The sequence below is a fragment of the Rhinoderma darwinii genome, chromosome 1 (assembly GCF_050947455.1).
Source record: "Rhinoderma darwinii isolate aRhiDar2 chromosome 1, aRhiDar2.hap1, whole genome shotgun sequence".
Classification (NCBI taxonomy): domain Eukaryota; kingdom Metazoa; phylum Chordata; class Amphibia; order Anura; family Rhinodermatidae; genus Rhinoderma; species Rhinoderma darwinii.
The window spans coordinates 218,669,102-218,681,435 of NC_134687.1; the positions used below are offsets into that span (position 1 = coordinate 218,669,102).

The 12,334-nt window shown below is 42.4% G+C and overlaps 1 protein-coding gene across 1 annotated transcript in view; it reads left to right on the forward strand.

Annotated features, from left to right (window-relative positions):
- The window catches only part of SHROOM3 (shroom family member 3), a 187,164-nt gene extending 179,500 nt beyond the window's left edge, over positions 1 to 7,664 (forward strand). Inside the window, exons 9-10 of the mRNA XM_075861621.1 lie at positions 3,902 to 4,174; positions 6,476 to 7,664. Of these exons, the coding sequence (XP_075717736.1) occupies positions 3,902 to 4,174; positions 6,476 to 6,808 (606 nt within the window). The 3' untranslated portion in view covers positions 6,809 to 7,664. The remainder of the gene's footprint in view (positions 1 to 3,901; positions 4,175 to 6,475) is intronic.
- Positions 7,665 to 12,334: the final 4,670 nt, after the last annotated feature.

Below are 12,334 nucleotides of genomic sequence, written 5' to 3' on the forward strand. Positions count from 1 at the left end.
TCCTTTGCTCGTTTTTTACATAAATATGCACGCTGGACTGAACAGAGCGGGGCATGCATGTTTATAGGGAGGTCGGGGGAGAAAGCTGTCAGCCAACAACATGTGTATGGCTGACTTTTGTTAGGCTTGTAAAGAGGGGATCTGCCGCAAATTAATGTCTACAAGCCCTAGCAGACATCAGGGTAACAAACTTGCATCACGTTGGATTTTAATCTGACCAATCCTTTGGTTCACCTGGAGATAAGCAGAGCTAGAGGGTAATTGCAGCTACTTATTCCCCTCTGTTATAGTAAAATAACAGAACATGCATGTTAACGGTTAGGGTATGTTCACACGGCCTATTTACGGACGTAAATCGGGCGTTTTTGCCCCGAATTACACCCGAAAATAGCGCCTCAATAGCGCTGACAAACATCTGCCCATTGAAAGCAATGGGCAGACGTTTGTCTGTTCACACGAGGCGTATATTTACGCGCCGCTGTCAAAAGACGGCGCGTAAATAGACGCCCGCGTCAAAGAAGTGACCTGTCACTTCTTTGGCCGTAATTAGAGCCGTTATTCATTGACTCCAATGAATAGCAGCGCTAATTACGCCCGTAATTGACGCGGCGTTCAAGCGCCTGCACATGCCGGTACGGCTGAAATTACGGGGATGTTTTCAGGCTGAAACATCCCCGTAATTTCAGCCGTAACGGACGCCCTCGTGTGAACATACCCTTACATGTATAGATGTAGTAAAGCTAAATTGGTAAGCTGTAGTGTTTGTCATCTGAGCTTATTTTGGGCACGTTTGATATAGGAACACAGTCTGCTGCTGGAAAGTGTCACAAAAGGAGAAGCACGCCAAGAATATGCTGGAAGATTTTAAGTTTGAAGATATGTACTGTAAAATCTCAAGTACAACCCCCACCAGTTTATAAGCACTTGTTAATCACATGACCAAAAATAATTAGCAAAAAATCAAATATCAAAGTTTATTTAATCGTACATACATAAAAAGTAATAAAACACTTTAATAGATATTAGATAAAACCGAAGACTCTGCAAAGAAGGCGTAAAAACATATGGTGGGTAACCTGAATATACAGACTGTGTCAAGGCCTCAAAAATGGTATAAGCAGAAGAATTCACAGATGGGGTACATGAGAGTATAACCATATACGCCCTCAAGATGTAATAGGCAGCCCCCCCCAAAGATATATAAATACGTACAAGATTACCGAGGTAATAATCAAAAAGAGGATCAGGTCCGGGACACACCACCACAGACTTTGTATTACGATAAATAGATCTAGTCTGATGTATTTCTATGGACAACGATTTATCGCTCACTACAAAAAAAGTCTATGTCTAGCCCCAGCCAAACAGAGGAACCCTCCCCCCCCAAATCTGCCATTGGTGGAAATGTCGGGCAGATCATCTACTGATCCTACCAAAATGGACGCGTTCTGCCTACTTTAATCTATTATGTATGGCCAGTACAATAGGATTTGATTGTAGCGGTTTTAATTGTTAATCAATAAGTAGCATTGTGATGATTTGCCATAAATGGGCCTTCTATAATATTGCTATAAATACATGTTTGCTGCCTGTGTCATAAACACCAACTCTATACAACAGAAAACTGCAATCACCCCTGTAACTCCAAAAGGAGGGCAGTCCACATGTGAGTGAAGAAGGAGAAAGTGATCTAAGTGATTAGTGCCATGCTGTTAATTACATTGGCATGGTTTTTGTGCTGTGTATGAAGAACATTGGCATAGTCATTACGAGGGGAACCAGTAGAAGAGGACTCATTTGGATAATCAAAGTCCACTTGTTTTGTGAGCGCACAATAGCATTATGTCTGCTGGCTTTTTGGAATGACAGCAAAACATATTAATTAAAACAAAACAAGGCCTTGTAGGTCAGGTATGTGGCACGCAGTCATTTAATGGACATAACAGGCTGTGCTTGCACTAGAGACCCTGTAAACATTGGAGGGCAGAGATTGATTGACGTCTTTTTCTTAATGTGGCACAGGTCCAGGTCTCACAGTTAATGATGTGCTGCCTTTTATTATGTGGCTGTGACATAGTGTATGCTGTACTGGGCCCTGGCTTGACACTTATTTGCAGTGACTGAAATGCTCCATGTTTTATTTCCATAGTGTAATCTATATAAATGATATGCATATAATCACTATGTATTTCCAACTAAAGAATTGTGGTATTGTAATTGTAACATTTTATATTTGATGGAACCTGAATGTCTGTCGACTTATTGAGTTTTTAGAACTTAAAAGCTGCTGTCTGTTTTATGCTGGCCATACATGTGAAAAAAGTAAGCCAAAGTCAACATCTTAAGTGTATGGGGTCCTCCCTTCTTGCAAAACAGCAGATGTCAGGGGGAGATAGGGGGATAAGGGATTGGACATGTTGGATTTCAACATGCCCAATCCATTGTTCCCGTGGGAGATAAGCCGTGGCTTGAGGGGTCTAGCAGCGACGTATTAACCCCTCCTTATTGAAAAAAGTTTACGGGGGAGTTGGAAGAATTAGCTGTCGGCTGAAAAAGTGTTCGGCCGACAGTTATTTCATGTGTATGGCCACCTTAGGGCATGTTGGGATCCACAACTTGGGAATTCCCATCTGTTAGCTAAAGCAAGATCCTACTTGTTTATTGGCTTCAGAAAAACAATGGACATTTATTTGAATCACTTGGCACCTTGCAATAAAAACAAGCACCCTTCTGTCCAAAGACGTACAATCATACGACTGTTGTCCAAACCAAACAACTCCATTAAAAAATTCGGACAGATTTACAGTTTCATGCACCATTTTTTGTTGCAGAGTATTGGTGTATTTGTACGGCAGTCATGAGTAAGGCCCACTTCAGATCACATTTCTGCCCTATGTTTATCTTGAACGTCAGGAAAGCTCCCAACGTACATGATAAACATGTCCATAGAGCTCCACTAGCTTGACGGCGACCAAAAGAGCTTTCTTTTGGAATCTGACGGGCTGTTATACATTTAGAAAGAATGATGGACTGCACTTCTAGACAGGAATATTCAGGTGCTATAAGGGTTCGGGACGGATATCCCACAATATAGTATAGTAGAAAAACCCAAGCACTCTATACAAATGATGGACGTAGAAATAGATTTTTCTCAAATTATTGTTTTTTTATTTAAAGTAATTAAACTTTTTGTTATGTTGTTTTTTGTCTTTTTGTCAGACGATTTTCAAAACATCTGTTATATGTTAGCATACCTTTTTTTAAAGAACGGAATAGTGTAATAGATTACACTTTTCCATCTTGATGCATCCCGCAAAAAAAAATTCGTATTGTATAGTATTTTTATTTTTTAACCTGGGAGCCTATTGGTAATGGATGCCACTGTATGGCATCCGTTACAGGTACATGTTAAACATATACGTCAGGAAGCTCCAGTAACGTACCTGTCCATGTATGGACTGTTATGCCACTGGAGACTACTGTACAAGGCTGCAGGAAGAACCGCTACCTCAGTAAATGCTCTTCCCAGCGACTCTGGCCCTGGGTAGCTCATGACGTCTCTGTCCATATATGGACAGTGACTTCAGGAGCTTCCCCTAGGGTCGTGGTCCCTCTTTGCTCTGTGAGGGGGTCGGGGCTATTCGGGTGACGTATCCCATTGTATGCATATACATTGGGGCATAGGTTGCAGCCTTCCATTGGACTGATGGAAGGCAATTAACGCTATGTGAAGAGTGCCTAATATATTATGCCAAGTATTTAATGCAATTTTGATAAATGTAGCCTAATTTGCAAAACCAAATTCATTCATCATGCATGGAATATTTCTTGTAAAAGTGTTTAAGGCTTGTAGGTCATGAAAGGCATCTTAATGTGGTAAATATCTCTCTTATATCCACAGGCTGAATTAATTGCCATCCTTAACCATAAACTTGAGATTTTGAAGCATGCCAAAGATAGTCTTCTGGTTCACATAAAACTCAACAACAGCCTAGGAGAAGAGGTGGAGGCCCTGATAGAGAAACTCTGCAAACCCAATGAGTTTGACAAGTATAAGATGTTCATCGGAGATCTGGACAAAGTGGTGAATCTTCTGCTGTCACTCTCAGGACGTCTGGCCAAGGTGGAAAATGTTCTCAGCACATTGGGAGAAGATATCAATGCTGAAGAACGGGTAAACATTATATTATACATTATTTTATTTGATAATCATTTTGATTTCTTAAAGAGGTATAAGGTGTTTTATTTTAACATAGTTCGTTTTCGTTAGCAAAAAGTGACTTCTTAGGGCCTTGGGTAGGATTTGGGTAATTATTTGCCACCTTTTCTATTCAAATGCACACTCCCAGCTACCAGATGTGCAGGGAAATGCAGCAAAGACCCATTCACTGCTTAAAGACTATGGACACCTTTGTACATAAAAAAAAATATACACAGATGTTACTAGGAACCTGCAGTAAAAAAAAAAGGTGGCAAACAAACAGTCTTGCATAAATCTTGAACACAGTCTCCTGCTGATTTGTTCAATTTTTGTATTACTACAGATAGGGTAGAGATGGAAGGTTCCTGCTGCAGCCAGTTGTCTTACAGCCAGACACAGAATTGTAAGGAGAAGAAAGGGAACATGGCTGAGCTTCTAGGACACATTTATGTATATATTTCTCCGTTTAATTGCAAATAGGATCAAAGGAAATGAGGAAATGAAGGGAAGAACTGCTGCCATATAATTTTCTATGTTTAATTTTCCTCTAAGATCACCAAAGACACAAAATAGCTGTTGCCAGGAAGCAATCGCTGGGACATTTGCATTTTATACTTTGTTCCTTCCTATTGTTTTTCTCAAGATAAGTGGCACCAGAGCTTCCTGGTAGTCATTTATCTTTTTTGTAATCTTAACCTGTTCCCGCACCACGACGTAATAGCATCGTGGTGTGAAGTTTGGAGCGGGCTCAGCCCATAATACACAGCTGACACCCGGGACTAACTGCCAGGAACAGCGATCGCGCTGTTCCTGGCTGTTTAACCCCTTAAATGCTGCGAGCAATCTCGATCGCAGCATCTAAGAGGTTAGAGAGAGGAGGGTGCTCCCCACCAACAGCTCATTGGCCCCTCCGCGACATGATCGGAGAGTTACGTTGGTTGTCTTGGTAACCCAGGGGCCTAATGAAGGCCCCCAGGACTGCCTCTCTTCATCTCTGGCAGGGCTTAAAACGTGCCTGTAAAAATTACAATATACTGCAAATCATCAGTATTGCAGTGTATTATACCAGCGATCTAACAATCTAATAAAACGTGTAAAAAAAAAATTATAACGTTTTTAGCAGTATAAAAAAAAATATTAAAAGTTAAAGAAAAAACCTTTTCCCATTTTTCCTCTAAAGTATTTAATCCGCACGGTGAACGCCGTAAAAAATATAAAACACCAGAATCGCTAAAGTCTCATGTAGCCCAAAATTGGTACAAATGGAAGCTACAGCTCGCCCCGTAAAAAATAAGCCCTCATACCGCTTAATTGACGGAAAAACAAAAAAAGTTCTGGCTCTCCGAATGTAGTGACAAAACACAAATTTTAATTGTAAAAGTAGTAAAGCATTAAAAAAAACTATATAAATTTGGTATCACCATAATCGTATTGTCTGGTAGAATTACGTTAATACGCCATTTTTACCATACGGTGAAAGCCGTAAAAACGAAGAATTGAAAAAAAGATTATGTAATTACTGTTTTATTCCTATTTTACCCCACAAAGATTATTTTCCAGTATCCCAGTGGTACAATAAATGGTGCCCTGAAAAACGACAACTCATCCCGTAAAAAACAAGCCCTAATATGGCTTTATCGACGGAAAAATAAAAAAGTTATGGCTTTTGGAAAGTGGGGAGGAAAAACTGTAAACAAAAATGCAAAAAATGTCTGTGACGGGAAAGGGTTAAGGTACTGGGAAGTGACAGAGCAGCAGTCTGAGCCTCTGTTGAGATAGGTGGCGGATTTCAGACTCAGACTACCATTAGACAAATGTCTTTTGTAAGTGAATCTGAAGTCACTGATCATGGCTGTTCCCTAATAGAGCAGACCTAAAAAGTAGCCCATAAACCAACATAGGAAGAAAATGGAAGGGTAAATTTTACCTAAAGGAACTGACTTACACATGTGTTGTAAGACCACAAATACGAGCAACAACAGGAGTGGGCGGGCACACTAAACGTATGAGTGCAAAATCTTTGCCCTATATGATACAACCGAAAACTAATACAAAAAGTTTTTAGTTTTTTTTTGTTTTAATAAAACTTTGCTAATTTTGATATTATTTGGATGTGCATGTCCCTTTTTTGCCCTAATTTTTGTGTTCGTTTTGGTAAAACCAAAAATGTGCATCTGTAAACTATATAGAAATTATAGATTACATATAAAAGATATGTGTCGTTGAACTTAAAAATGTTAGCGATTCTAATATCACTCTTATAACAAATTGCAGAATACCTGGAATGAAAAGAAAAAGCAACTTTGTGGACAGCATGAAGATGCTCGAGAACTTAAGGAGAACTTGGATCGCCGTGAGAAATTGGTGACAGACATCTTAGGGAACTACCTCACAGGGGAACAATTTCAGGACTACCAGCATTTTGTAAAAATGAAATCAGCCCTTCTTATTGAACAGAGGGAGTTGGATGATAAGATTAAACTTAATCAAGAGCAACTGAATTGCCTATTAGAAAGTTTACCAGGAGATTTCATAGTCAATAGAAATGTGCCTTCAGCAACTTCAGGGAATGTAAAAATGCTTCCACCACTGATCACATCTCTTTAATGGTACCTTAGAACTCAGGCAGAAGACTTAAGTAGGTAATGATATTAGTGAAATGTCTATGGTGTTTCAGTCCATCTACTGACCTTCTGACGGAAATACCAAGTAAGAAAGCTTTTGGTATAGATATCAACATTGTGCTGACGGACATACCAAACTTGTTCATTGCTTCGGTGCCTCACCCTTACCTTACAAGTGATAAGCACTGCTAGCAAAGATGAAACGCCATCAACCACTAATGGATGACAATACATTACTCCTAACTTATAGTCCCCATAATATGAGACTGCAGCAACTTCAGACAAATGCCTTAATCACTCTGCCTTCAAATTATCGCTATTTATAAAATTCATTTTTGTACGTTTTGTAAATATATATGCTAACCTGTACTCTGTTGTAGAAACTTCTTCTTTTTGTATCTTGTAAAAAAAATTAACTCAATCTTATGTCTCAAGTAAGATTACATATTTTATTGATTGTTTTAAGTTTACATCAAGTGACTTGTTTAAGATTAGCAAAATTGCTGTTTGAAAATATGAATTTGGAAAGAAACATCTGGCACTAGAATAAATATAGCCAAACCTCTGCAAAGAGTGTGCCAATAAGAAGCCTAAACAGCCATGTTTTTATGTTGTTTTAACCCACCGTATTGTGCCTAAAACACATTGTTGGCTGGCACTAAAACGGTTACTGCTCTGCTTATGTGAGACATGTCCTTCTGAAGGAAGCACTTTGCCCAGCAAAGACATAACGTATGTCACTTCTGTATTGTCCACAGTGCCGACTTGCTCGTTTCCTATACACAGACACAAAAACGTCACCATATATGAACTCCAATTTCAAGAATTAAAACACAACTCTGGACAACAAAATATTCTTTGTAATTCACTTTCTTTGTTTTGCTTGTGTGTGCGTGTGTGTGTGTGTGTGCGTGTGCATGTGTGTGTGCGTGTGCGTGTGCGTGTGCGTGTGCGTGTGCGTGTGCGTGTGTGTGTGTGTGTGTGTTTGTTAGTTTTTCTGAATAGTGGTAATGTTAGATACTAGAGTCTATTGAATTTAACTATCTGTTGTTCTAATGCCTATTAATTGATCAAAGCCTGTCACCTCCAGTCATGTCCTTCCTTCTCCCTCTCTTAGGTATCCCTGACAGTCAATCACAGCGAGAGCATCCATTGTTGTGATTTCTGCAAAATTAGAAATTGGTATAGACGACATACCTTACTCAACAGCAAGAGCTTATATACAAGTAAGGAAGCCCCATAGCAAAAATAAAAACTGCCCCACCCTTGACTTATGTTTGAACCTCCACTTGTAGAAGAGGGCTATGTGACCATTCTTACCTCGCTCCTACATTTTCTACTAATCTTTTCAAGTGTCTAGAGAGCAGGAGCCCACCGCACAGTGTCGGACTAGAGTACCTTGGGAGTTTTCCCATCTTAGACATATATGGCATATCTATTTTTGGCATTTCCTGTGGATATGCCATAAATGTCTAAGATGGGAAAACTCCTTTAATACAATAGAGTGAAATCCAGTAACTCATTGGTGTAGTCTTCTCAGATTGGAGTGGCTCACTTTTCCTTTTCTTCTTCATCCGGCCCAGATTGCCCTGAAGCCTTCTCCCGACTATGAATCGCCTATGCAGAATTTGCAATACAAACATCTTTGGCTTCTCGCTTTTCTAGCACCTCCCCACCGTCTACAAAAACCTCACCATTTATAGTGCCCCAGATGTAAATAATGCCCCCTCTGTGCCACACACTATAATAGTACCCCTCTTTAGGCCCCACACAGTAATAATGCCACACATAGCCCCCCCTCTTGTAAATAGGGCCACACAGCCCCCCTCTTGTAGATAGGGCCACACAGCCCCCCTCTTGTAGATAGTGCTACACACATCCCCCCCACTGTAGACAGTGCCACACAGCTCCCCCACTCTTGTAGATAGTGGCACACACAGACCCCCACTGTAGACAGTGCCACACAGCCCCCCACTGTAGGCAACACCGCACGTCCACCCCCTTGTACATAGTGGCACACAGCCCCCACTGTAGACCGTGCCACACAGCCTCCAACTGTCGACAGTGCCACACAGCCCCCCCTGTACATAGTGCCATGCAGCCCCGCAAACAAAAAAAAATTGTACTTACCTAGCCCCGTTCCCGTGACGGACGGAGCTGCTCAGAGACGGCACCCTTGCGTAGGCAAGCGTGATGCAGTGACTTCATAACGCCAGCCTGTGCAGGGATTCTTCCCAGGCGCCTTATAGGCTGCAGGCCTAGCGGTCCCTGCAGCCTATAATATTCAATTGTATCTGTGTCCTGAGGATGCAGATATAATTGAATGTGGCAGTCGCTGGCATCGGGGCCCCCCAATGTCTCTCTGCTCCATTGAAGGATAAAAGCAGCTCGCTGCCTGAGCCCAGTCCGACGCTGCCTCAGCAGCTCTACATTACTCAAGGAGTAGAAGGAGAAGGCTAACCTGAGGCACATATGCCAATACTCAACAGCATCAAACTGGAAAATTACACATCTTGTAAGCAATATTCACAGATTTGCCAGGTGACTCATAAATTGCAAAAATACAGAATATTGTACAGAGCTGTAGGGAATCGTAATCTTTGGCCGCACATACATGACAACTGAAAACACATTTACTTGGTATTTGGACAAATAAATAATATATATACAGTATGTGTATATATATATATATATATATATATATATATATGTTATATACACACATACACTGTTAAAGAAACTGTAGTATAACTAGAAATTTGTCTCAAAAACAAGGAATGCAAAAGAAGAACCCACTAATTTTAATGAGCCATAGTACAGGCAAAGTAGAATATCCTAGAGTATCCGCTTCACGACACTGCTGACGTACATTGTCAATTCTTGTCCCGGAACTTTTCATATAATGATTGCCAAGCATGCGCGACTCTGTATGCATTGTGTCTAATAGGCGTTGAAATGATGAATAAACACAGGCCTATTGTTCATTGAGATCCATAGCACTAAACCTAAAGACATGTGTTTCAGCAGCAGTTATTTCTACCAGATATGTAAAAATTAAAATTCATTTATTTGACTTGCAATTTTTTTAAGATATGTTTTTCTAAAGTAATTACTATGGCTCTGTTTACGCTTTTGCTATGGATTGTAATCAGGGGTTCCATCATGGTTTCCATCACTTTTAACCGCAATAATACCTCAACATGCAGCGCTATTCGTGTTGTCAAAATGACCGAAACCTCAACAGTACGCCGATATGACCAGCGCTGCTGCTCCTTCCCTATGAGAAACCGGTGGACCCGGCATTTGGATCCCAGCCTACATGTACCCTACTGATTATTCTGAGGAAAAGAGTTTTGAAAGAGCATAACTCATGACAGAAGTGTGACTGCAGAGAGAGCCCACTAAGGGCTCCAGTTTAGGCTAGTTTGCGGCTACAGCTGCAATCTTGGTTTTGTTTTAAAGTTTCAGCCCCAATCATGCCTGAATTAGAGCTGGTTGAAGTGGGTGCTGCATTGCAACTCTCACTTTAGCCTGTGTGAAGAGCAGGGAGTCAGTGGGGGGGGAGTGGGGCTCATGCAGGGTAAGAAGAGGGATCTGTGATCCTTCTCCTGTCCTTGTATGGCTCTAGGTGACCCCAGGGGAATAAAAACATGAACTTTTGTTCACGTTATCAGCGCCCCTTGTCAATCAGAGAGCACACATATTCAGGTGGGTTTTTCCAATTGTTATATAATTGTTATGGAGTTAAGAATTGCTGATTGATAACAAATGTAAGGGAGCCCCCTTGTAGATAGAAGCCCCCCTTCCGGTAGATAGCGCCACTGTAGCTCCATGAAGGAGTGGAATCCCCCTGCGGCTGGGGATTCTGCTCCTGGAGCGTTCCGCTTGATGTTTTTGTCCATATATGGACAGTGACATCAGGGGCAACTCCTGAAGCAGAATCTCCGTCCACAGCGTTGCCGACCCTGTGACCGGGGATTCCACTCCAGGAGAAGCCCCTGTCGTCTGTTTCCATTTATGGACAGTGACGTCAGGGGCTTCTCCTGGAGTGGAATCCCCAGTCACAGAGTCGGCAACGCTGTGGACGGGGATTACGCTTCAGGAGTTGCATCTGATGTCACTGTCCATATATGGACAGAGACATTAAGCGCTCCGTCTAGGAGCGGAATCCCTTACCACACTGGGATTCCGTTCCTTCAGTGAGCTACAGTGGCACTAGAAGATAGCGGAGCAGGAAAATTCCTCCGTGCTCTGCTATGCTGTCGTCGCTACCGCTGTAGCCGGCCATGGGGGGGGCACATTCCGACAGGCGGAACAGACGCCCTTATGCCTGGTGTCGCTGATAGCAGCTGCTATGGCTGCTACAGCGTTAGCGACACCACTGAGTGAAGAAGCGCCCAGGCTGAAAGGCGGCTGCTGAGTCACCGGGCCCAGGCGCTTCTGAAACAAGCAGGGGAAGGGAGCCAGTGCAGTGTCCCCTTCTACCTGATGGAGTGATGCGCCCTGTGCAATGGCACAGGTCGCACACCCCTAAGGCCGGCCCTGCCTGTGAGATTCATTAGAGCCAGAGATAAAGGGGTTTTCCCATCAGGGACATTTATGCTACGCTGTTTCTGTAACTGTCTGTAAAGGATTTGCCTGACCCAGCTTCTGTGTCGACGCCTGTGGTTAATCAGCCTGCATCTGTTCCTAGGTCTGCTAGAGTGACTCGATCTGCTACCACTCAGGCTGGTAGGCTGAGGAGTGGGAGAGCCTATCGCAGCCTGGCCAGACGGTTCTAGCTCCCGCCCTTGGTCTACTTATACCTTCATTTGCTGTTTATCCTTTGCCTGTGATTCTCTTGCTTCCTGGCTCTGCTGTTTCTGATGTTACCATTGACCTCTGCTTCATATTGACCCTGGCTTGACTGACTATTCTCCTGCTCTGCATTTGTTACCTCTTACACTTCTGGTTTGACTCGGCTCGTCCACTACTCTGTTGCTCACGGTATTGCCGTGGGCAACCGCCCTTCTTCCCTTGCTTCTGTGTACCCTTGTCTTGTTTTGTCTGTCGTGCACATATTGAGCGTAGGGACCGTCTCCCAGTTGTACGCCGTCGCCTAGGATGGGCTGTGCAAATAGGCAGGGACTGAGTGGCGGGTAGATTAGGGCTCACCTGTCTGTCTCCCTATCCTGACATTACACTGTCATTCACTTCTATGGGAGTTACGTAAAGAGCGTAGCTTAGCGAGGTATGCGGTTTTCTTCTTACATGGTCGTAAATTGCAAGTCGCAGCGGGACCAGAGAAAGATAGAACAGGGTTTTGGGTGCCCCGTTCTAGAGATAAGTGTGGGGGGTCCCAGAGATGGGACCTTCATCTATCTGACATTTATGGCATATCCTGTGGCATAAATGGCATAAATGTCCCTAATGAGAAAACCCCTATAAATAAAACAGGCAGATTTCAGCCTATAACGAGTTTCATTTGCCATCAACAAGTCGATTAGCGCTCATTTAAAGGCCCTTTTGG